Source organism: Hyperoodon ampullatus (assembly GCF_949752795.1).
Source record: "Hyperoodon ampullatus genome assembly, chromosome: 2".
Taxonomy (NCBI): domain Eukaryota; kingdom Metazoa; phylum Chordata; class Mammalia; order Artiodactyla; family Ziphiidae; genus Hyperoodon; species Hyperoodon ampullatus.
In genome coordinates, this window is record NC_136915.1 from 148,816,766 (window position 1) to 148,840,445 (window position 23,680).

The 23,680-nt window shown below is 55.5% G+C and overlaps 1 protein-coding gene across 2 annotated transcripts; it reads right to left on the reverse strand.

The window, feature by feature from the left end:
- Positions 1-20,172, reverse strand: IKBKE (inhibitor of nuclear factor kappa B kinase subunit epsilon; the record flags this gene model as incomplete). Of its 2 annotated transcripts, none has more annotated exons than XM_079697822.1 (20): positions 1-34; positions 1,725-1,796; positions 2,009-2,121; positions 2,871-2,967; positions 4,321-4,422; positions 5,153-5,192; positions 7,768-7,844; positions 9,747-9,859; positions 9,975-10,050; positions 13,504-13,590; positions 13,751-13,842; positions 13,933-13,997; positions 14,758-14,954; positions 15,541-15,720; positions 16,029-16,139; positions 16,975-17,135; positions 17,599-17,780; positions 18,796-18,925; positions 19,281-19,421; positions 20,086-20,172. In XM_079697822.1, 20 exons carry the CDS (start codon positions 20,170-20,172, stop codon positions 1-3), a joined length of 2,157 nt encoding a protein of 718 aa, XP_079553948.1. The 2 variants fall into 2 exon arrangements, with proteins under 2 accessions (XP_079553948.1, XP_079553947.1); XM_079697821.1 differs by lacking the exon at positions 1-34 and adding an exon at positions 8,180-8,286 and having other exon boundaries at positions 1,721-1,796; positions 9,743-9,859.
- Between the last annotated feature and the right edge of the window lie 3,508 nt (positions 20,173-23,680).

A 23,680-nucleotide genomic window follows, 5' to 3' on the forward strand; every position in this document is an offset into this window, starting at 1 on the left:
TCAGATGTCAGGAGCCGACGGGACCCTACTTAACCTGTAAAGAGAGGCTCAGGTTAACTTCTGCCCAGGTAGAGAAGCCTGCAGACCATACTCCAGGGCCCAACACAATCGACTTTCAGAACACCAAGCCATTCGAATCCTCAGCTCTCCTCTTGTAGCATCTTGTCCACCGACAAGAACTCTCTGGTTCCCATCCCTGACTACACGTTAGAATCATCTGGAAAGCTTATAAAAATCCCCAAATCCAAGCCGCACTTATCTCTGGGGATAAGACCTAGGCATCTGTACTTTTAAAAGCTCCCTTGGTGACTCCAATGCAGCCAAGGGTTAAGAGGAGCGAAAAAGGAATTCAAATTGTTTCTTTAGGCTCTTTGGTTAACAGCTCTGAACAAGGAAGTAAAAATTCACTAAAATAAAATTTTGAGCTATCTGTAAACAGACTACATATCACAGCGAGAAAAATTTATGTCAGCACTAAAATTATAACTTCCTGCCCCTGAGGGCTAATTTGGAAAGTTTTTCTAAGAAGCTGTCCAATTTCCTCTTTGCAGACATTTAAGAGGATGGGTTCTCCCCTTGCTGGAATGGAACATGGGATGTCCTCAACCCAAGGACCCTCTGAAACTCTAGGAACAACCATGAGCTCTGTTCCTGGCTTCCCTACCTCCTGGCCCCAATTCTGGCACCCCAGACTGGCGTGACCTCCGGGGAACACCTACCATTTGGTGAGTCCCCCTTCTGTGTACCCTCCCCGCCCCAGCACATTGCATATCTCATCCCGTTTAATCCCTGCATTAACACAATGAGGTAGGAATCACTATGCCTATTTTTCAGCTCAGAGCCAAACAAACCTCCCAGAGTCACACAGTTCGTAAGAAGCAGAGTCAGGGTCAAACCCTGCTGGAATCTCTGCAGACTCTTTCCACCGTGCCACTGGTTCCCAAACGGGGAAGTGACAGACATAAGGATGATGGGGAGGATGTGGGAGGTGCGTGCACACACGCGTGAGCGTATATATGTGTAAACAGGGCTGACTTCCAGGGCGAGGACCATCCTTGATTCCGAGATTGTATTCTTCCTTCTCTTTGGTGTTAAAATGCACCTTATAAAGGGGACTTCTAGATGGCACTTTTTTTTCCCTTTCAATTCTGCTTACTGGGTAATATGAGAAGTTGGTCACTCTGTCATTCTCCAGTTTTCTTTTGTGAATTTTACTGGTGTACAGAATCCAAAAGGCTGAGCCCTGTTGCATCCGCCAGCATCTTCCCCAGTACCTGCCCACTCCCCCCAGCCCCGCAAGGAAGGGACTCGATCAGGTGATGATGCAGAGTCTCTAACACTGGGCCCGCAGCCCCGCGCAGTTCTCCCCAGCTCTGTGCTGCGGTTCCTGGTTCATCACCATTCTGAGGATGGTCATAAAGGTGACAGGAGCCGGTTTGCATGGGGCGTCAGGCAGAGTCCACGTTCACAGAGAGCTGGACACAGCCGCAAATCCATGTGCCTCCCAGCCCCCATCTCTGACTGCACCGAGGTGCATATCCTCCAGACTACGGTGAAAGCCTACACCTGGTGAGGACCCCGACTCACCTGTGCACAAGGCTCTGATGTGACTGGAATATGGGCCCCCGTCATCAAGGCTGCTTGGGCATGCACGGGGCCTGTGCCCCAGGGGCAGGGCAGTCTGAGGGCCCAGCCTCCCCACTGCCCGCACGGCGGGGTCTCACCCTTCGATGACGCGGTTGTTGTCCTGGAGGTCGGACGCCAGCACCTTCATCTCCTTGCAGAGCTCTTGCATGCTGTCCAAGGCGGAGGCGAGAGAGGCGGCGGTGGCTAAGGCCCAAGTCGCTCTGCCCAGACCCCTTCCTGGGAGGCCCCCCTTCCTCCACAGCCCCACCGAGCCTCATTCCTGCCTCCCGGGCCTGGCAAGAGGCGAAGCCCCTAACACACACACAAACACACACACACACACACACACATGCACGCACACACCCCTCTCTCTGGCACTTACTGGAGAACCAGGTCCTTTAGTGCAGGGCTAGGATAAGGAGCTGTAGCGGGCGGTGAGGCCTGAGCCCCCTTTGTTCTGTCCTGCAGGAGCTGGTGAGATAGCCAGTCAAGGATCTGAAAGAACCGCACGTTAGTCAGAAGGGATAAGCCAGCTCATGTGTGGAGGGCAGCGGAGGTGTGGGGAGGGGTAAGAAATGCGTGATACAATGGCCCCCAGCCCGCATCCCTGTAGTGTCAGGAATTTCCCACAAGCCCCTCCTTCTCATCCTGGGAGCACAGCTGGCACAAGCACCATCACTGTGCGCGCTTGTGTTTAGGGGTGCAGACTGCCAAGCTCCCCTTTGTGTCTGACCTGCACCTGTCATGACACAGTTGGAGCCAGGAGCTGCAGAGAAGGGGTGGGGACAGCCCAGCACCATCTCGGAAAGAATGTGCCCTGTGCTGGGGGCTGGGGAGGAGCATGTGGGCCTTGCTCCTTGAAGAACAGCCCTTCTCTGTCCCTGATGGCAAAGCAAGTGGCTTCTCAGAGCGGCCTGAGTTGGTCTCTTCTAGGAGAGCAGATCAGAAGACCAAGGAGCGTTCGTATCGCCCGCCTCAGGGAGCCTCCCAGGCTGCACAGGGCAGAGAGGGAGATGTCTCAGCATTTTGGAGCCTCTGCCCTTGCAGCGAGTGGCCTTCAGTCTGAGAACACTAGGAACTGCCGTCCACACACTGGTGGATCAGAGACCTCCCATCCACACCAAAATGTTTGGACTTGGTCAAGGGCGGCTCTGCCCCGAGGCAGGGGAATGGCCCGGATGCCCTCCGGGTGCCTGATTGGCCCAGTTCTCCTCAGCAGCCCCCGGGGCCCCAAAGATCCCCACCTTGCTGAGGCTCTCCTGGGCTCCCTGGGCTTCTGTGTTACAGGCGGCCACGGAGCAGCCCACCAGGCGCAGGTGGTTCCTGGTCTCATGCACCACCCTCAAGAGAGCAGAGAAACGTCAGAGCCCGGCCCACTCGCTCTCACCGGGGCCCACCCAGCAGTTCGGTCACCACACAGACGTGGAGGAGAGGCTTTCCAGGTAGCAGAGGCTGGAGCTGGTGGGTGCCAGGCACTGGCCTCCCTCACTGCCTCTGCCCTTCCAGCTGGGCCCTCAGCCCTCACCTGTCCCAGGTAAGGATGCTGATGAGCACTCTGACCGGGGCTAGTGAGGGTCCTGGCGGAACCACAGTGGGAGCTGCAAATACGCCTGTCTCAGGCCGGGCCACACAAGCCGGTGAGGGTGAGCAAGGGCCCGGGTCAGGCTCTGGGGAGGCAGGGACCACCTGCACTGGGACACTTAAAACGGGAACTGCCCACGTTCCCATTTCCAGAGCAGATCAAAGTCAAGACTCTGTTGTGAATTCTCTTCTCTCTCTAAGTGGAGGGAGAGAGCAAGAACATCACCCCAGGGCACAAAACGTACACCAAGTCCTGGAGGGCTTCGACCAGTGGTCGATTCTCAACTCTGGTTACACATTAGAATCACCCGAGGAGCATTTAAATACTGCCATCCAAGCCCTACTCCAGACCAATTAAGTCAGAATTTGGGGTGGCTTGGGTGGGGGAGATGGAAACTGTATTTTAATGTAAGGGTAGGTGAGTGTCTGAGTCTCAGCCCCATAATAAGCCCATAGGTCACGTGGGCCACAGAACCAGCAGCACCTGGGAAACTGTCCTCTTGTCTCAGGAGGGGAAGGGGGAAGGGGTTTGTCTGAGAGGCAGAAGCCAAAACTCCTATAAGGGACAGCATGCGAGGGGGGTTCTATATAAGGGCCTCTGCCTGCCCCTGCTTCCCAGACCACTTGTCCTCATCCCAGAGGGATCTTGTGTTTTCCCCAGAGAGATCTTGTGTTTTCCCCAGAGAGGGGGCTTCTGAACACAACCAGCTGGGACATGGAAAGAATCTAGATTTTAGAGGCAGTCATACCCATATGCTAGTCCTGGGTCTGCTATTTACTAGCGGTGTGTTATGAAGGAAGCAACCTGTTCTCTGAGCCTCAGTTTCCTCATCTGTGAAATGGGGTGATAGTATCCACTGCATAGGGTAGACGTTGTGGGATTAAATGAGTTAATGTATAGAAATCACCCAGCATACTACCTGGTCCACCCAGGGCCAAAAATCCACCCCCCGTTTTTTGTTTGTTTGTTTGTTTGTTTGCTTTTGTTCCTTTACTACCACCTCTCAGTCAGGGCTCTGCAAAGCCCAGGGCTGTCTGAAGCCAGGAAGGGCCAGGCCAGGAGGGCCCTGGGGACCATGAGTTCAACGTCTTGAACTTGAGGGCCAATGTTACCTCATTCTCTTGCCATGCGTGACCAGGGATGCCTGGTACTTCTGCACACGCTCCTCCTGGAACACCTGCAGGAGCCTTTTGGCTAAATGACTAAAATTCACCCTGAAAAGACAGAAACAGAGGCACAGAGATGAGAAGCCAGAGCCACCTGTGCACAAACCTAGCATCCCTGGGTCTTCATCACCCAAATGTCCAGCCCCTGGCTCCACAGCAGGGCCACTTCTCCCAAGGCGCCTATCCCACTTCATGTGCATCACGGCGAGCGGAGTGGCTGGCACAAAGCAACTCCAACAGAGGGATGTGGGAGAAGGACAATGGACCTCAGGGAACGCACACGCTCTTGAGCTCAGCCCCCAGAGGGAAGGAGAGATGGTCGTGTGTGTGTGTGTGTGTTTGTGTGTAGAGTCAGGGGTGGGGGCAGAACTGGGGGAGTGAGTCCCCCAAAAAAGCATAAAACCATGGAGGGCTTCCTGGAAGAATAGAGTGTCCAGGAGACAGAGGAGCAGAGGGAAGCCCAAAGGAGAGCCCAGGCAGAGGCCAGAAGCAGGAAGTAGTAGGTGGTAAGTCAGCGAGGACAACTAAGGAAAGAAATCCTTCAAACAAGCGTGTTCATACCAGAAGTCAATCCAGTTCCATGAAGACTGCTGCTGAGAAACCGCCCTCCCCTGGCCCCAGATAACCTTCCCCAGAGGTGGATAGCCCCCTTTCCGCCTGTCCAGCTGTGGCCTGGGATCAGGGCCCTTTACCACCTCTTGTCTGGCACAGAGACTCGCTCTGCCCTGGTGACACCCACCCTCCTGCTCACCCGCCTGCCAGGGGGACAGGCACTCACTTATCCAGCTTGTGAATCTGCTCCTCGTTGTAGCCAAGCCCTGAAGGAAACAGACAGGGCCAAGGTCACCTATTCAAGCCGTCAACAGAACCGAATGGCGCAAGGGTTGGCAACAACTGCAGAGTGAAGGCAGCAGCCTGGGCCCTGCTCCACAGAGCTCACAGCCCAGCGGGGCCACGAAGGACAAACGGAGGGAAACAAGCACCCAAGACACAGCATTATGACCATGTAGGGGCCCACCTGGGCCAGGCAAGCCCGTGTAGGGAGTGGAGGGATGGGTGCTCGGAGAACACTTCGGGGACAGTGGTGGATAAGATGGGCCTTGAAGGATGTGTGGTCAGCCCTGACCCCTCATCCAATCCCCTTCCCAGCGTGGCTGATGCCTACAGCCTATTGACCCCATCCCTGAATATTCAGGCTGCAGGCAGAGCCACCTGGGCTCTGCAGCAATGGGCTGGATAAGCCAGGCCACCACCCTCGACCTCCGCTTCTCAGCCCAGCCACTTTTGCCAGAAGGAGAACTTTTGCCAGGAGGCCTGAAGTTATCACTGCCTTGGCAGCTTCCTGATGCTCTCTGCACTGGGGAGATGCTGCCCCCTCCTGGGCTTCAGGGGAATGGCCTCTGAAGGCCAAGATGAAGCAATGAGATTCACCTTGCTGCTTGCCCCCACCACTCCCCTAACAGCAGAATCACCTCCCTGGCCTCTTGGTCCTGGGCCCTGCGCTCAGCCAGCTGACTTATGAAGTCCAAGCGACTGACCTGGGAGGAGGCCCAGCTCTGTCTCCTCTTAGCGGGGGGCTATAGGCAAGTGATTTTGCCTCACCCATCACATGTAACACACAGGATGGGTGTGAGGGTAAAGTGAGAAAGTGCCCTGAAAAGATTCCAGAATGGCATCTTTCCACACCCCAAGTGTTGGCGGTTAAGTGTTATTCTTCCCGGTTCATTTTTAACTTTAATAAAGGACTCTTGCAAACCAATACAAATCAAACTCTTTTTGAGGCTGTAAAATGGGTTGGTTAAAAGTACCTGGACCTAGGTTGCTTGGGTTACTTAACCTTCCTGTGTCTCAGTTTCCTCATCTATAAAATGGGGAGGGTAACAGTGTCTAGAGCATTAAATTAAGAACACACAAAGCCCATAGGACAGTGCCCAGCACATGGGAGGTGGTCAGAAGTGTTGTGGTCATAGGATGATGGAATTCCAGTGACGGAGGCAGAAAAGCCTCTGAAGGTCTCCTAAAATCACAGCAAGGGTGGCCAACTGGGTGTCAGGCCAGGCTTCTTGAGCCCAAGGTCCCCCTGGTTTCAGGGAATATGGGAGTCTCAGTTCTCCTGTCTCCTGTGCTGCTCCCCCTCCAAGGTCAGATCCAGAGGGGGCACTGAGGCTCCCATCTTCTAGAATCTGCGTGTCCAATGCAGTGGCCATGTGGCTGCTGAGAACTTGAAATGTGGCCAGTACGGCTAATGTGACTGAGCACCTGAATTTTTAATTTTAATTTAATGAATTTGATTAAATTTAAAAACTGAAGCAGTGTACAATGTTTTTTCCCCATCCAGACACAGCTTTATTATTTTGGTAAGAGTACATTTCATTTTGTTAAAAAATTAGCTTCCAAATAGAGATGGCCAGTGAGTGTAAAATACACATGGGATTGTGAAGACTTAGTACAAAAGATAATGTAAAATATCTCTTTAATAATTGTTTCTATTGATTACATGCTGAAATGACAACTTGAATATATTGCATTGTATAAAATATGTTATTAAAATAAATTTCACCTGTTTCTTTCTACTTTTAAAATTTTGGCTACTAGCAAACTTAAAATTACAAACGTGCCTGGCATTGTATTCCTATGGGACAGTGCTTTTTAGATAATCCTAGGGACAGAAGAGAATTTGCAGTCAGGCACAAGCCCTCAAGTATTGATTTCCTGCACATTAGGAAATGCTGGGGGCATGGGTGGGCGAGAATGTCAGTCGGTTCCTGGAGTGTTAGCTCCCCAACCCCGAGAGTCACCTGGAGCCTCCCCAGGCTCCCACCACAACCCCCGCTGCCGTCAGCTCCAGCCCTGGGTTCGACCCTCCCCTACCCCATGATGGGCGAGAAGCTTCCCATCCCTGGGCCTGTAAATGAGCTGCTCCTGCCCAGAGGGTCTTTGTGAGGCTCCGTAGATAATGCAGGCCAAGTGCCTGGACTAATGACTCTATGGTATTTCTCCTGATCCTCCCTTTTCTGGAAAGCCTGACTAACACTTCAGTGAGCCAAAGTCACAACGGAGAGGGAAACACTCCTTAAACTGTAAAGTGCCCTGCAAAGATGAGGGGTCTCTTTCAAGGCCACCACGTCTATAGCATCCAGGCCTCAGCTGAGCCCCGATGTGGCAACAGGTAAAGGTGGAAAGGCTTCATGTCCCTCACTGGTGTGCAGGCAGCCTGCAGGCAGCGACCCTGCCCTAGACCAGCAGCACCCGTGCACCATGGAGTGCCACCCGCGTAGTGGGCCTCCGGCAGCGCCACTGGATGGAGTGTTAGGGACAGGCAGCTAACCCAAGGGAAGGAAGGAGGGAGGGAGGGGAGAGCATGAGGAGTGTTTTGCTCTCCCTGTGGCTCACCTGGCCTCATCCTGGATTTCTTGAACTGTTTGTAAATGAGATACATCTTGTCCAAACAACACTGAATCTGCTGGATGCTGTGGGCACGAGACAGGGACCAGGTGATGGAAGAATCAAACAGCACAGGTAAAGGGTGAGGGAGGGGAGGGGATGGTGGTGGGAGGAGGGAAGCTGTCTCCCTGCAATAGGAGCCTCATTGCCATAGTTTTGGGGGCCAATCCGGGAGTGGGGGTGACTCTTCTGTTTCTAAACTTGTTTGAGGTACCCTCGGGTTAGCCAGCCAGTCACCTCTCATTCCTGTGTTTATTCTTTCTCTCTTTCACACACACACACACACACACACACACACACACACACACACACACAGGAAGAAGCCAAGCAGGACAGGCAACATGAAAGTGGCCTTTGCTACACAACAAGGCTTGAGAACAGGCTCCGGGAAGGAGCCTTGGACCGTGAAACAGGAGAGCCTGGTGGTGGCAGCTGCGTGTGGGAGCAGAATAGGAACTTCTCTTCTGTCACCTAGCGAAGGCAGAAGTCGTGCTTTCTGAGAATACCCAATGCCCGGTACATAGAAGGGACTTAAATCATGAATCAACAACCCTTGTTTAAATTAAAACAAGAATGAATCAAGGTCTTTGGTCCTGCCTGCAGGCAGGGGAATTTGGGACATGACCTCTCTACCCTCTTGGCCTGGGGTTTAAGGTCATTATTGTTTCTTCCTTCCCCTTTTCAGACACAAACACTTTGTCTGAGATGTTGGGGGTGTTTGTGGGTGGGGGGTTATCCCTCATCCTTGGGCCTATTTAGCTCCACTTCCCCCCCCTGCAGCTCCTCCCAGGACCCTGTCTCAGCTATTTCTGAAGCTGGACTCAGGGCAGAGCCCAAGCGTGTTCCTAGGACTCTGAGGACCCCAGACCCCTGCCCTCCTGGCACCTGGGGTGGACAAAACCCCAGGTCCAGTCTTTATCCAAAGGGCTTGAGCCAGATGTGTTCCAAATTCAGAACTATCTTCTGATTTGAGAAAGGTGGTCCAGTACACATACACTATACTGTGGAATTCCCTTGGAGGGCATGGTCTGGGGCAGTACTCCCTCATCACATCCCCTCAGTCTTCAGAGAACTGTAAGAATATTCACCCTAAGTGAGATAAATAAAGACTAGGAAGGGCTTCGTGTCAGTTGAGGTCAGGTTTTACAGCCAAAACAGCGAAGAAACACCCTGTGGTTTTCAGAGCTTTCTGAATTCAGAACTGAGGACCAGGCGTGCGGATCTGCGAGGGCGCTGACTGCGGGGGGCGTGGGGCTGTTCGAGGAGCAGGACCACGTCCAGGTCAGAGCAGAGCGGGAGGCAGGGGCTCCACACACCTGGCCGTGAGGGCAGGGGTGCTGGGGAGTTTTCTGTCTGTTTAAAGGGAGACTGGGGATTCAGAGCTCGAAAATCCCAGGTGCAGGCCAAGCACGTAGGCTTTGGAGGTAGGCAGACCTGACCCGGAGCCTTACGTCTGTCATTCGTCATTTATTGCCTGGTGTCTCGGGGAGAACTAAGCTCCCTGAGTGAGCTTCCTCACCTATAAGAGGAGCATAAGAGTAGTTGTATCGTTATTGTTTTGAGGATTAAATGATAGAAGGAGGAGGACCTATTCGAGGGTCTGACGCAGCGCAAGGGTTCAGAAGAGGTAGGGAGCTCAATTATTCTTTTATTTAGAACTATTGCACCTGCTAATGTTTGTAATTCACTCTCTAACTCCCAGGTGGAGGCGGGACCCCAGATCCTTTTCTCCTTCTGGCCAGTCTCATGGGAGTGTCTTGTACATTCCTGGATCCCCTACCCCTAGCCCCAGGCCCCAGCATCCTTGCCAAGATAAGGGAGAAGGCAGGCTGATTCCTAAAGAGGCTACTGGGCCTTTTGTGCTCTGTGCACCCCCAAACCACCACCACCACCACCACCCCCGTCACCAAGAAGAAAATCCCACAGACCTTCTGTCCGCATGTACCTGATCCCGGTTCTTCATCAGCTCAGAGCTCAGGTTGCTCAGGGTCATCTTGGTCTCTGTGATATTATGGGAACATCTGGAGAGGACCTCAGCCAACTGGGGGACACAAAGGCAGACCCCCATGGGGGCCTCAGCTGGACGCTCCGATGGGAAGCCTCCCCGCACCCCGCTCTGCGCCTGACAGCCCCTCACCAGCCCCAGCCTCACTCACGGTCCGCAGCTTGGACCTCAGCTCCGCGGCCCTCTTCAGTTCCTGGATCTCAGGCACCCCAGCCACGTTGCTGAACCTCGAGGGAAGGATTAAAGTCAACATGAGGAACGTGACAACCAGACACCAAGTGTGTCTTGGATTGGATCCCGGTTGGGATGAAAACAGCTAGAAAAGAACACTTGGGGGATTACCAAATTTGAGTATGGATGGGTACTATAGATGAGATGGAATGTTTTGACACGGAGGGGGCAGAGATCATAAACTGAGAAAAGCAGGTTATAAAACAACAAGTACAAGAAAATGACAGGTAGGTTAACATACAGAAATAATAGAAAACTATCGAGAAGGAGATATACGACTAAGGAGTGACAGTCTACCTCTGGGCGGTAGGATATGGTATTTTTTTTTTTTTTATTGCGGTACGCGGGCCTCTCACTGCTGTGGCCTCTCCCGTTGCGGAGCACAGGCTCCGGATGCGCAGGCTCAGTGGCCACGGCCCACGGGCCCAGCCGCTCTGCGGCATGTGGGATCCTCCCAGACCCGGGCACGAACCCATGTCCCCAGCATCAGCAGGCGGACTCCCAACCACTGCCAGGGAAGCCTAGGATATGGTATTTTAATCTCATTTTTGCTTATCTGTATTTTCCAGCTTAGTATAAGTAGCACATACTGATTTTATAACCATGACAATTGGGGAAAAAGAATCTTGTGTGTTTTGGCGTGGGATTGAAGGGGAGGGGAGAGAATTAGGAATGAGGTGGAGGCTCCGTGAAGGCAGGGTACTGCCCGCTCTGCTCACCCTTATATCTCCAGTGCCCAAGAAAGTGCTCGGCACACAGCAGGCACTCCACACGTGAGTATCAAACAAATTATTGAACACACGGATGGATTTTAGGGCATGCGATACTTGGTGGCAGAAGAGGATGAGGCTGACCCAACCCAACTGGACCGTGAGTCCGGAGGGGCAGGTCAGAGTCCTAGTCTTGGCTGCCACACCTTCCATCTGCATGATCTTGGTAATCACTTCAGCTTTCCAAGCCTCGGGCTCTTCATCTGTATAATGGGGAGATAAACCTCCTTCCTGCTACCATAAAAGGTGTTCGTGGGATTGAAGGAGACCTCAGAGATAATTGACGTGACTAGAGAACACATTCATACAGACACACGCTTTTTTGGGGGTGAGGGTGGGGAAGCACTGGGATTCCCTGAGCCAGTCCTGGCTGCCTGAACGGTGCCTCTGGATGGCAGCGGCTGCTGAGGAGGGCCGGGTAGCTTTGGGACAAAGGCAAGGACACTGCCAAGGGAGCGAGTCTTGGAGAACCCGCAGAAGGAGGAGCGCCCTGTGGGGGAGGCTGGCGATGATGGCCACTTGGTGCCATGTGCTTGGGCTCTTCCCAACATGAAATTCAGCTCATTAAAATATTCCAGGTTCCGCTGTGGGAGAAGCTAGTGGCTTCGGACCTTAGAAGGACAGACAGGTCTGAGCATGTTCAGAAAAGAATGAGATTGCGATGCATGGGAGCTGGGAGGCCTCCGAGGTCATCCAAACCCCTCATTTTGAAAATGAGGAAATAGAGGCCCAGGTAGGAAAGGCAACAATGGCCTGAGGCTAACAGTGAGTTAATGAAGAGCTTGGGCCGGGCCTTCTGACTCTCGTGGGAGAATGAAACAGGCCTCAAAGCAGGCACTTGCCTGACCCTGAGCTCTCCACACCCACCACGCCTCGAGGAGGCCTTGGAGCCAGAACGGGAGAAACAGCGGCCAGCAGACCCCAGAACTCCAGCCCTGGGGCTAGCCTGTCGCTCTCCACACTCATCAACCCAGGGAAGGTGGGCAAACAACCAAATGCTCTCTCTATACATTTCTTTCTCACTCAAGAACCTAGAATAGGGCTTCCCTGGTGGCGCAGTGGTTGAGAGTCCGCCTGCCGATGCAGGGGACACGGGTTCGTGCCCCGGTCCGGGAAGATCCCACATGCCGTGGAGCGGCTGGGCCCGTGAGCCATGGCTGCTGAGCCTGCGCATCCAGAGCTTGTGCTCTGCAGCGGGAGAGGCCACAGCAGTGAGAGGCCTGTGTATCGCAAAAAAAAAAAAAAAAAAAAGAACCTAGAATAGATCCTTTTTGGTCATTTTAGCGAGGTCCAACCTCTCATCTGGACCCTAGGACCTGCCTGCACTCTCCCCTTCCCTCTGTCCCTCTCCAATTCCACTCTGGGACATTCTCCACCATGACTGTGGCTTCAGCAAACCTCAGCAGCACCTCCCCACCCCTCCAGTCATGTCTCTGCATAGGGCCTTCCCACCCCAGGTATTCTGGCCTTGACAGCCTCCCTTCTTCCGGGTCTTCCTGGCTGCGTCTGCCCATCTCTCGTCTCCCTTTTCCCAACCGTCCTGCCACACGCACATGCTGGGGAAGGGCTGTCCTCCAGGGCTGTCTGCAGGCCTGGGGCCACATCCAGCCCTGGAAGCCCGCTCTGTGCCTGGGCAGATGTCCTCTCGGAGGGACTCCACCACAGCGCTGCTGGCTGATCCTGCCCTCTGCAGCCCCTCTTCTCTGTCCCCATTGGAAGGTGGCTCAGCCATGCCGGGGACTCATCTGGAGACACTCCTCTTCCTCCTCCCAGCCTGGCCACCACCCTGTCTACCCCACGGTCAGTGTCGCTGCTGCCGAGTGCCAGGTGGAGGGCAAGTCTGCAGTGAGTCACCCTGCTCCTGGGAAACTCCCAGGGCCTTCCTGAGGACAAGGGCTGTGGGATGTGATGGGTAGGACACTGGGCACGTTTGGCACAGTCTCTGCTCTTCTGCCACTACCTGTCACCAGGAGAGGCTCCAGCCACCATCAGCTTCCCTGGGCCACAGGACTTCCACCTCTCACCTGTACCGTAGCCCCTGCCGCCTTCTCAGCAGCGCGCTGGCCAGTGGAGTCTTCCTGCTTCTCACCTCCAGACCCTCCAGCTTGATGTCCTCCTCCCCAGTCTCTCCCTTTCTGTAACCCATCACGCCTAATTAGCCCAAGTCAGAGGAGTGGAGGGTGTGGATTTCCAAGGACTGGGGCAGGGGATCCCAGGAGGCGGGGACAGTTTCAGGCCCAGAGGAAGCAGGAGGAGGCGTGTGGAGGATGAGACCGCCTAGGTCTCCATCCTGTCGAGTCCAAGGGACGGTGTGTGAGTGTGAGTGCTTCTCCCAGAGCCCTGCTCCAGGGCCTGGTGCAGTTGAGCAGTTTAAATCTTCAGAGAGGGGACTGGTAGGACAGAGGCCCCTTCCTGGGGCAGGGAGGCTGCCTTGGTACCTGGCGGGGCAGTGCCCTCACAGGCCCAGCCCCCTGAGGTGAGGGATTGGCTGGTGGGGGCAGGGATGGGGCGGGAGCACCCTCTCCGTTCTAGCATGGCAGGGAAGTCGGGAGCTCTGGGTGGGAGGGGACGAGGGGCATTGTTGGAAAGATTGGGGCGAGGAACAGACAGAGAGAAGGGCTGATGGGTCTGAGCGGGGCTCATGCCGGCTGCGGCCCCCACCCTGGGCGGAACACCCACCTCTCAGTGCCGAGGCTGCTGCTGAGGAAGAGGAGGGCCATCCTCGTGACCTCCAGCGTCCGCCTGCACGTGGCCTGGAGTATCTCCCTGCCAAGGGGAGCCTGAGTCAGAGCTGCCTTCTCCCAGGGGACTGAGGGCACTGTGCCCATGGGCACAGCCCCAGGGCGGTGTTGGAAGGGGTCTGGGTTGCCCGTCCTACCCTGCCCACCCTCCTTGCCCTCCCCACCCAGCCCTTGGGGGTACTCACACGAACCAGTGCAGCCCCCGAAGCATCAGCTCCTGTCCTGCCAGCAAGGCCTGTGCCAGCCGCAGGGCCTGGTAGCCGGCACCCAACACACCCTGAAACACAGAGGTGGGCAGGGTCAGGTCCCGTACCCTGAACCTCTGCATGAACTACCCCCTCCCTGCCACCTGGGGGCCACCCCTCACCTTGGCCGTGTTGTAATCTGCCTGCAGGTCCACTTTGGGGACAAACTTGGGGATGTCCAGAGCAGCTGCAGATAAAGACCTGGTCTGAGGGGGCTGCCTGTCCGGCCCTGGATGAGGTCTGAGCTCATCATTCCTCATTTCCAGCTCACACTCAGCCCTCGCCACCTATCTGCCACCTCAAGCTTCCCAGCTCACCTAGAGCCCCGACCTTCTAAGCCTTAAATGCACTTAATGTGCTTCTTTACAATTGCAGTCCCTCACTGCCCCCTTGTGTCCACTCTGGAGAACTACAGCCTCATGCCCAAGGCCCCATCTCAACAGCAGAAAATAGGCTAAAAGCACCCCTCACACTCCGGGGTTTCAAGGTCAATTCCCCTCCCAGCCTTGGAGACCCTGAAGAGGAGGCATCATTCAAATGAGAAGGAGTGATGTTTTTGCTAGAACTTGGAGGACAAAGCTCTGGACCCCTGACCACCTTCTCTTCTCTCCAGCACCTTAGGCTCCTGCTTCCTCCAAATCAAACTATTGGAGGCTTCCCCACCAACCACAGACTGTGGAGACCACATTAAACCCACATCTCCCTGTTTCCATTGGAGTTTCTTTCCCAGATCTTTGGACGCTGTGAAGGTTGGGCAGGCCACCAGCCCGAGTCACATGGCATTTCAGAGGCGTATGCAGAATTAGAACCCAGATCTGCCTTCTACACCCTGGGTACCCAAAGAAACACCCACAAGAAAATGAATCAGTATCCTGGATTATAAACCTCTGCCCCTTGGAAGAGAATATGAGGAGGAGAAAAGATCCAGCCTGGGTGGCCCTACTCACGGTCCCTGAAGGCCAGCCCCTTGGGGGTCTCGCTGACCATGCTGAAGAGGGTCAGGGGGCTGCTTGCTGTCGTGTGGGCGATGTGCTGTGCTGAGAGGCTGGGCTCGAGGACACAGAGGTGACCCTCAAAGAGGTACTCCTGGTGCTGGGGGGCCACGTTGGTCTGCTTGTACACGGCCTCCAGAAAGATGGCTATCCTAGACACACCAAAGGCAGAGAGAAGGGAGGGGGAGGGGAGGGCAGGTCAGCAGGCAGGATACAGGGTCAGGGTGACCCAAAGCCCAGCTAAGACTTTGGGTTCTGCTTTTCAGAGGGAGGGACTGGGTGATTTTTTCTCTAGGGCGGGGAGATGAAGGACAGAGCTCATGTCTTATAGTGGATGGAGACAAAGTGGGGACAGAACTCAAGAAGCCTTCACACGTCTTCCTGCCACACTTCCATTAAAACTCACCTAGTCCCATAGCATGCTCCAGAAATACAGGATTCCATGAGTAATACACTGGGGAAATGCACTGCCAGCACACACGCACGCACACACACACACCCACACACACACACCCCTCAGGAGATTTATAATGCATCAGCTTTATAAAGTTTGCTGAATCTCTCAAGTCCAGAAGCAAGGAGGCCTGTTTAACTTTAACTTGGTGGAACTAGTATTTTTCCGAAGTAAGATTGGACCCAGAAACTTCCAAATATAAACTGCCCACAGAGCACTGCCCAGGACACGCCCCTGTGCTTGGGGAGAGAAGGCTCGCGCCGCCCTCGCTCGCGCCCACTCACGTGTTGTGCGCGTGGATGTAGACGTGGTGCATGACGGCCTGCGGCAAGGAGAAGACGTGGACGACGACTCGCTGCAGGATGTCACTGGTCTCCGCAAAGAACTGGTCGAAGCCCCAGCACTTGGCCTGCTCCACCTCCAAGATGTTGGCCAGGATGGGCACCAGCTGGCTCTGCAGCCCCCTGCCCCCCGGGACATGGAGACTGTCAGGGGCCGGGGCCCAGAGTTGGCCTCCTCAAGTAGGTAATAGGGGCCTTCTATGAGAATGTCCTGAAGAGCCAGGGCCAAGGGGCTGGGGCAGGGTGGGATGGAGAGGAAGAGCTGGAGGGGTCTTCCAGCATCCAGATGGAGAAACTGGGGCTAGAAAGGGAGAGTGGTGTACCCAAGCTGCCAGCACACAGGGTGCTCCGCCGGGCCAGGCCTCAGCTGAGAGAAGGACATCGGCCCAGACTTGGGTCTGTGTCTGCCCCTCTCACGGGCTCCCACTCACAGGGACAGCTGGCAGGTGATGGGGAGGGTGTAGCTCCACTCCAGGGGCCCGTTCTCCAGCCTCTGAGTGCCTGCGATGGCCCCGGCTGGCTTCTCCGTGGTGATCCGGTACCTGGGGGAGACAGGACCAGGTCAGCAGGAGCCCCCAGCCCATCACACTTCAAGGGATGATGGACTCAGCCCGGAGGGCTCAGAGCACTGGGGCAAGTCACCCAGCTGCCCCGAGGCACCCTGAGAACGGAAACTGAGAGTCTGGCTAGCAGTCGTGATGCTCCCCAGTCAAGCTCTCCACTCTCTCCTCTGTCCATTTCCTCCGCCCCCTTACCACACATCCGTGCCCACCTGCCTCCACACCTGCGCCTGCACTGTGCTCGGCCCCCGTGGCCTCCCCTCCACCTCACTATTCCAACCTTCCCTCCCCCAAAGTCCAGCTACCCTGACAGCCCCCATCCAAGTCACAGCTTGACCCCTGAGCTGAAGGGGCATTGACCTTCCTGCAAATCCACTTTAAATCTCTTTTGCTCTGGGTGGTGCCCTCCGTGGGAGCAGCCACGGTCTCCAGCTACTTCTGTATCAGACAGCAGAAAACCACGAGCGACCCGGGACCTGGGACCTGGGATCAGGAGGCTAGGTCCTTGCCCTTCCCCTTTGCCCCTGGCAGGCTCTGCAACCTTGGCCAAGTCGCTCTGGGAGCCTCAGCTGAGAGGTGGTGAGCCACAAATGGAGGGGGGTGCTCAAGGGAAGCCCTGAACTAAGTTCTCCCATCAGGACGGGACAGGGCTCAGCCTTTTGTTTGATGGACTGATATCCAAGGATCCAAAAGAAGCCTGCGTGGGGGGCAGACCGGGAGGACCGCGTTGTCAGAGGCAGAATAGGGGACACAGCAGGGACCAGAAGGGAAGGCCCAGGGTCCGCCCCTTCACCCCCTGCCTGGTGGCCCACCGTACATGATCTCCTTGTTGCGCCGGGGCCCTCCGAAGGGGACGAAGGGAAGGCTGCCAGTGGCCGCGTGGTACAGGGTCACCCCAATGCTCCAGAGATCCACGGCCACCCCAAAAGCTTTCTGTTGGGGCTTGCGAAGCACCGCCCGCTCATACATGTTAGGGTGCTGCAGGAGGGGGAACCAGAGAGCTGTCATGGGGGGGGAAGGGGGCAAGGGTCTGAGCACACCCCACTCAGACCTCCTTCTCCCACCTTCGGGAGGAAACAGAACCGTCAGAATGCATTTCCTTTGTCGTCTCAAAAATGCGTGTGGCATGTGCTTATCCAAAGCACCCCTCCCCCCAACCCCAGCCTCTGCCCTGGGGAAGTGGTGACCAGCAGTGCTCCATCCTCCCTATCAAGGACTTAACTGAACAGGGGAGGCCTGGGCAGGCTGCAGCATGGCCTTTTCGGCCTTAGAGAACAGAACAGATTGCTCTGGCTGGGGATAGGGGGTGAGAGATAACCCTGCTGGACCCAGGGAGATGGAACAGAGCCCCTCAGAGGGGCACTGAGAGTCACAAGGTGAGGGGCAGCCAGCTGCAGGGGAAGCCCTCCGCCCGGGCAGCGGGTCCCCCACGGCCGCTCACCAGGTACTCCTCGGTGCCGTAGACCGAGACGAACTTCTCGTCGTCATCCAGCTCCCGGGCTGCCCCGAAGTCCGTCAGCTTGTAGATGCTCTGCCCCTCCTCCCCGACCAGGCGCATGATGTTCCCCGGCTTGATGTCTCGGTGGACGATGCCGTTCTCCCGCAGGTGGTTCATGCCGGCCACTGGGACAGAGGGAAGGCTGCTAGTGGCTCTGGCCAGGGACAGCCCAGTGTCAAGGCTCATCTCGGGGGAAGGATCCACATAGACAGAGAGCGGGAACTCACGGGCCAACGGGGCCACAGGAGCAGCAGGAGAACAGAGACAGGCACAGAGCAAAGGATGGGGGTCCCAAGGAGGTGGGGTGTCGAGGTCCCATTGGGGTTCCCTAAGAAACTGAGAGGGATGGCGGCTCTGTCTCCCAGAGGAGGGCACTCTCCTCCCTACCATTTTTGAAAAATTATTATTATTGTTTTTAATTGCGGTAAAATATACCTAACATAAAATTTACATTTTAACCATTTTTAAGTGTACACATCAGGGGCATTAAATGCACTGACACTGTTGTGCTACCATCACCACCATCCACCTCCAGAACTTGGTCAACTTCTCGGACAGAAATTCTACCTATTAAACACTCACTCTCCATCCCCCCACCCCAGCCTCTGGCAATCACATTCTACTTTCTATCTCTATGGATCTGACCTCTCTAGGTCCCTCACATAAAAGGAATCATATAGTAGTTGTCCTTGTGTGGCTGGCTTTTTTCACTCAGCACGATGTCTTCCAGGCTCATCCATGTGTCCTTTCTAAGGCTGACTAGTATCCCATCATATGTATATCCCATATTTTGTTTATCCATTCATCTGTCTGTGACATTTGGGTGGTTTTTGCCTCATGGCTACTGTGACTAATATTGTTATGAACATTGGTGTGCAACCTATTTTAAATTTTATTCTGAAATCGGAGTTTTAAACTGCTGATTAGCAGGAATCAGACACTTGGGTTCTGTCTGTTCATTAGCAACTGTGCCAGGTCTGTGAATGGGGAGCCTCTTAGCTTCCAATGTTCTACTGTGTTTGGATACTTGTTCCAGAAATGCCATACCCCTCTGGGACTTCACCTGCTGCTGAGGGCTGGGTCTGTGGCTGGCCTGAGGTAGGGAGGGGGGTCCCCGGTGGGGGTCAGGGAGGGGCTTACCCACACAGCGCAGCACCACCAGGAACTCGTCCTCGGGCAGCCCAAAGGCGTTCTCAGGGCTCTCCAGCACGCTTAGCAGGCTCCCGCTGGAACAGTACTCCATCACCAGCACCTTCTGCCGGCTGCCCCCCTGTAGGGGACAGAGGGAGGCTTGGGGCTTCTTCTCTCCTTCCTCAAGACGGGGTGGCTCACCCTAGAGCCCAAAGCCCCCATTCTCTAGGTCTCCGCTTCTAGCTGGCCTTCCTTCCTTTGGCCTCACACTGAGCCCAAGGTCACCTTTTTCAGGAAGCCTTCTTTGATTAGGCCTCACTCCCCATCCTTACTTTCCCAGACACTGCCCCCAGGCCCCTGGCACCCTTCACTCCTCTCTGGCCGACCTGCTGAGGAGCATGTGCCCAAGTCTCTATTATTATGTGACCTGACCCTTCCCAGCCTATCAGAGTCGAGGACAAGACCGTCTTCCTCTGACCAAGCACTGGACCCACCATCTCCTCCACCGCAAAGAGCTTGATGATGTTTTGATGGTTCAGCTTCCGCAGGACCTCAAACTCCCTCACCTGCACCTCGCGGGGTCGCAGGTAGCTGGCCGTGTTGAAGACCTTCACAGCAACCAGCTCCCCGGATTTCTGCCATGGGGGATAATATAAATGGCACCCCTGCCCTGGGAGCACCCCCCCGCCCAGGCCTCCGTTCAGCCTCTCCCGCCAGCCTAACCCCAGGGATGAGTGAAGGCAGCCTGGTTGGGGCTGGGGGCCCCCACCCTCAGCTCCTTTCCCTCCTCCAGCCCGTCCTGCAGCACTGGGAGATGACAGGAGCTTGGCACACCTGGTACCCTGCAGGGGATGGTTTGTTGTTACTGCTACTGTTGCTATTGACGTAACTACAGTGGCAGCTAATACTCCCTGGCCTTAGCAGCAACGTTCTGTCTGGCTTCAGCTCTTAAGTACGAGATAGTGCAGTGTGTCTCGTATTCCGTACAGCTCTCCATCAGAATAAAGGCAGGATAAATCCAAACGAATCCCACTTCCCACCTCTGCTATTCCTAGATTTGCTGCCACCTCCCTTGGATGTTGGCTTGTGTCTTCATGCCTTTCTCTCCAGCCCCCAACCGTGCCTGGCAGAAGCTTCACCCCAAGGAGCCCAATTCAGAAGCCCACACCTCTGCTCCACTTCAGAGGGTGCAGAACAAATCAGAGAACCCTGCCCAGCCATCTCACACCACCCTTCATGCTCACTGGGGGCCGACTTCCTGGCTGCGAGCGGGCCAGGGTGGGCTGGGCTGCATCCTACCTTGTTTCGGGCCTTGTACACACTGGCAGTGGCCCCCTGACCCAGCAGGTCATCCGTGTGCCACAGGTAATTGACGGTACTCTGCATCTCTTGCTCCCAGCTGGCCGGCCACCTTCTGCTCAGAAAAAGAACATACTGGAGTCTAGGATTCCACCCCTGACCTGGGGTAGACACTGGTCCTGACCTGACAAGTAGCTTTGCCCAAGACCCCCCCATGAAGGGCTCCATGTGGCCATTCCAGAGGCAAGGGGGTAGGAGAAGTGTGAAACACAGAAAGGTTAAGTGACTTCTCCAAAAAGAAGCACAGCCACTGGGCCCTCAGACCACAGCTGGGGTCTGTTCCACCTCAGGGCACTCTACCTGTCCCGACTCCCCAGGCCCCTGTCAACGTCCTCCCCAGACAGGCCGTTCTGCGGAGACAAACCCTTTTCTCTGTCACTTCTCCCAGGCACTGCGAGTTCTGGGGGTTTTGTCATCCAGGCCTGGGATTGTCCCAGGAAGCAGAAATAGTGCTTGAAGGAAGAGCCCCAGGTCAGACAGTGTCAACCACATCACCACAAATCTCCAGGATTGCAACACGAGCCTGAAGCCCCTCCCCGAAGCCCCTCCCCACGGCTCGCCTGGGCCCACCACTTCCTGCTGCTGTCAGCTAACATGGCCAGGTCAGAGCTGCTCAGAAGAAAGTGCTGCTGTGGAGAGAGCGTGTGTGTGAGTGTGTGTGAGTGAGCATGTATGTGCGTACTTATGAGTGTGTGTGTGTGTGTGTGTGGAGGGGGTGGGAGAGGCAGGAGGCCATCAAGTCGAAAAGCTCAGGAGCCTGTGGAAGGATCTGAAACCGCTCTACAACTCTGTTCCCCATCTTTGCCCTCATCCTCTTCTCTCCAAAGGCCAGTTCCTCTAAAGCAGTTGGCTGCAGAGAGTGTAGCCTCAGAAGTTAAATCTGGTGCTTCTCTGAAGAATAGGGCCATGGCTGGTCTTTATGGGATGGCTGGGAGGAACATAAGAAGGGCCACCACCCCTTAAATAGTCTCAAATAAGGCTGAATTAGACAGGGCTGCTTCCTCTTCTATCACCTTAAAGGTTGTCAATCCTAGGGTCACCATGCCTGGAATCTCACTGTTCCTTAGCTTTGAGCCTTCTCTCTGTAATCTTTTTTTTTTTTTAATGGAAATCCTGAGAAGGTCAATTCTTTGAGCCAGAGGCCACTTCGAGAGACCAGAGGTCAATTCCAGTTTCAGAAGATGTATTAGTGTTTGCATTTTATAGAAGCAGCTGAGGGGCTGAGAGTCTTTCTGAAGACAATGTAATAGCTTAGCAGGAATGAGTTGGTGGGATTTTCCCCTCTGAGGCTGAGGAGGAATCAGCCCGCGGGCCTGGGGCTGTGAAACCAGGTAGAGCATCCTGAAATCAAGGCCAAGGGCCCAGGCAGGGGAGATTTCACCACCTTCAAAATCCTCCCCAGGGCTGGTACTGGGGCAGAGCACAGACGAAGGTCTGAGGAATGGGCATCGTGGCAGAGAGGGCGGAGCCTAGACAGGCTGGCATGCCCCGGGCTCTGCTCCTGGCCCTGCCAGGGCTATGCTTAGGAGCTTCTGGGCAGCACATCTGTCGGGTCTGCGTGCTCTGTGCCTCCCAGCCCAGCAGCTGGTGCACAGAAGGGCTCACTATCCTACAGCAGCGGTTGGATGGATGGGAGCCAGAAGCCCGTCGCCCCACCCACCTTCCTCCTCCTCCAGGCTCTGCAGTAGCTAAAAGCACTTACCCTGTGCTCTGAGCAGTCCCGGATCAGGCAAAGACTCTCCACAGCAAGTGTGTGTTATGCTCTCTGTCTGTGGCAAGTCCAGGAGCTGAGCTACACCGGAAAGAGGAGGGCGGATGAGAGGCACCCCTGGGCGCCGTTTGATTCTCAGCCTCCGTCAAAGGCCCCCCGCTCCAGCCCTTTAACCCTTTCCTGTTTGTCATCCTCCCCCACAGAGCTGGGGGTTTCCAGCCCAATTCCCCAGCTCCAGGAGACTCTCCTGGCCACTCCCACCCCCAGGACCTGGGCCAGTGAGAAGGACCCCAGGAGAGGTGAGGGCAGGCACCAGAAGCCAGGCAGAACAGTACAGAGGCAGGGCTGAAGGCTGGCTTCAGGTGTTGGGAAGCACAGCCCCGGAAGGGAGCATCGTAGGTGGACTGCAGCTCTCCTCTACGCCCCTTGCCCCTCATGGGCCTCCAAACAGTCCTTGGCAAGGGTGCCCACCCGAGATGGAGCACAGGGCACCTCTGGGGGCGTGGGGAGGAGCCGCCGCCACAGAGAGATACAGGGAGGGGACGTGGGCCGGCCGGGAAAGCAGCTGCTGACTGACCAGCACCCTGGCACTCTGCTAAGTGCTGTCCTGCAGCTGCCTGGCGCCCCGGCTTCCCCATTCAACGCCCTCCCTTCCGTGGACTCACCCCATCTTGGCTGTGGGGCATGCAGGTTTGTGGGACTGCGTGACGCCCCCAGAGCTTTCAGGGCTTGTTGTCATTCATGGGCAGCGCCCATAGCATCCTGGTGGCCACGGGCCCTGGGAACCTGAAGACGGGCCAGTTGAAGTGGCCTCGTGCCACCCTGGGAGCTGGGAGAACTGGGAGCAGAGGCCAACACTCGCTCAGCTCCCTGCCGGCTCTCAGTTCTCTCACACTTCCTGATTTCGTTCTTTCTCTCTCTTAAAGAGACAGAGGCAGCTGGGCTGCCGCCACCACCCCCGGCAGGAAGGAGAAAGAGGATGCTCTGAGTTCCCAAGTGGAGGCAACAGGACCAGAGTCTGAGCCACAGAGAGGCCGGGCACTGAGGCTGAGTGTCTGTGGTGGGCAGCTGGATGCTATTTCTGTACCTGCCGTGGTTCACTGGAGCAGGGAAGTTCAGATTCAGCCCCTACAGAGCAGGTTGGGCCAGTTAAGCAAATGGACAGCTGCTTGGGAAAATGAACTTCCCACACCCAGGGGTCCCAGGGAGGTCCAGGACCTATGACCAGCCACTTCTAGAAGTTGGAGCTGACTCATCTACCCAGTGAGCCTGCAGAAGTCCAAGAGCAAGCACTGCCCTCCAGTATGAACTTGAGCACAGCCTACGACCCCTGCCAGACAGTCTTCTCACCCAAGGCATGAGAATGGTAACACGACACCATTGGTTGTGTGAGTGACATGGGACAGTATATTTGGAAATGCACGGGCAACTGGAAAGTGCTTTACAGAAGGCACTGAGGCTCATACACCTTCGGTAATTTGCCTGCGATCTTCAGGGATTGCTGGGCTGGAACGCAGGTGTGCCAACTGCCCATTCAGGACTCACTGCCCCAAACCAAGTTCCCTAGGAGGCTGAAGAGGTCTGCCTGGCTCTGGTCAACTCCAAGATGGCAGTTGGATGAGAAATGGTTAAAGCCAGGAAATTCCACGTTTCAATAGAAAGCTGAAGGGACTTCCCCATGGCCACACCTGGTGGTTTCCTCTGGCAGCCCCACCCCTAGTACAGTGACACCAGAACGGGGAGCCCAGTTGAGAACTGCCTTGTGCTCACATAGATACACTTACTGATTCCCACCCCCCTCCCTGCAAGCAGCCAGGGCTGCTG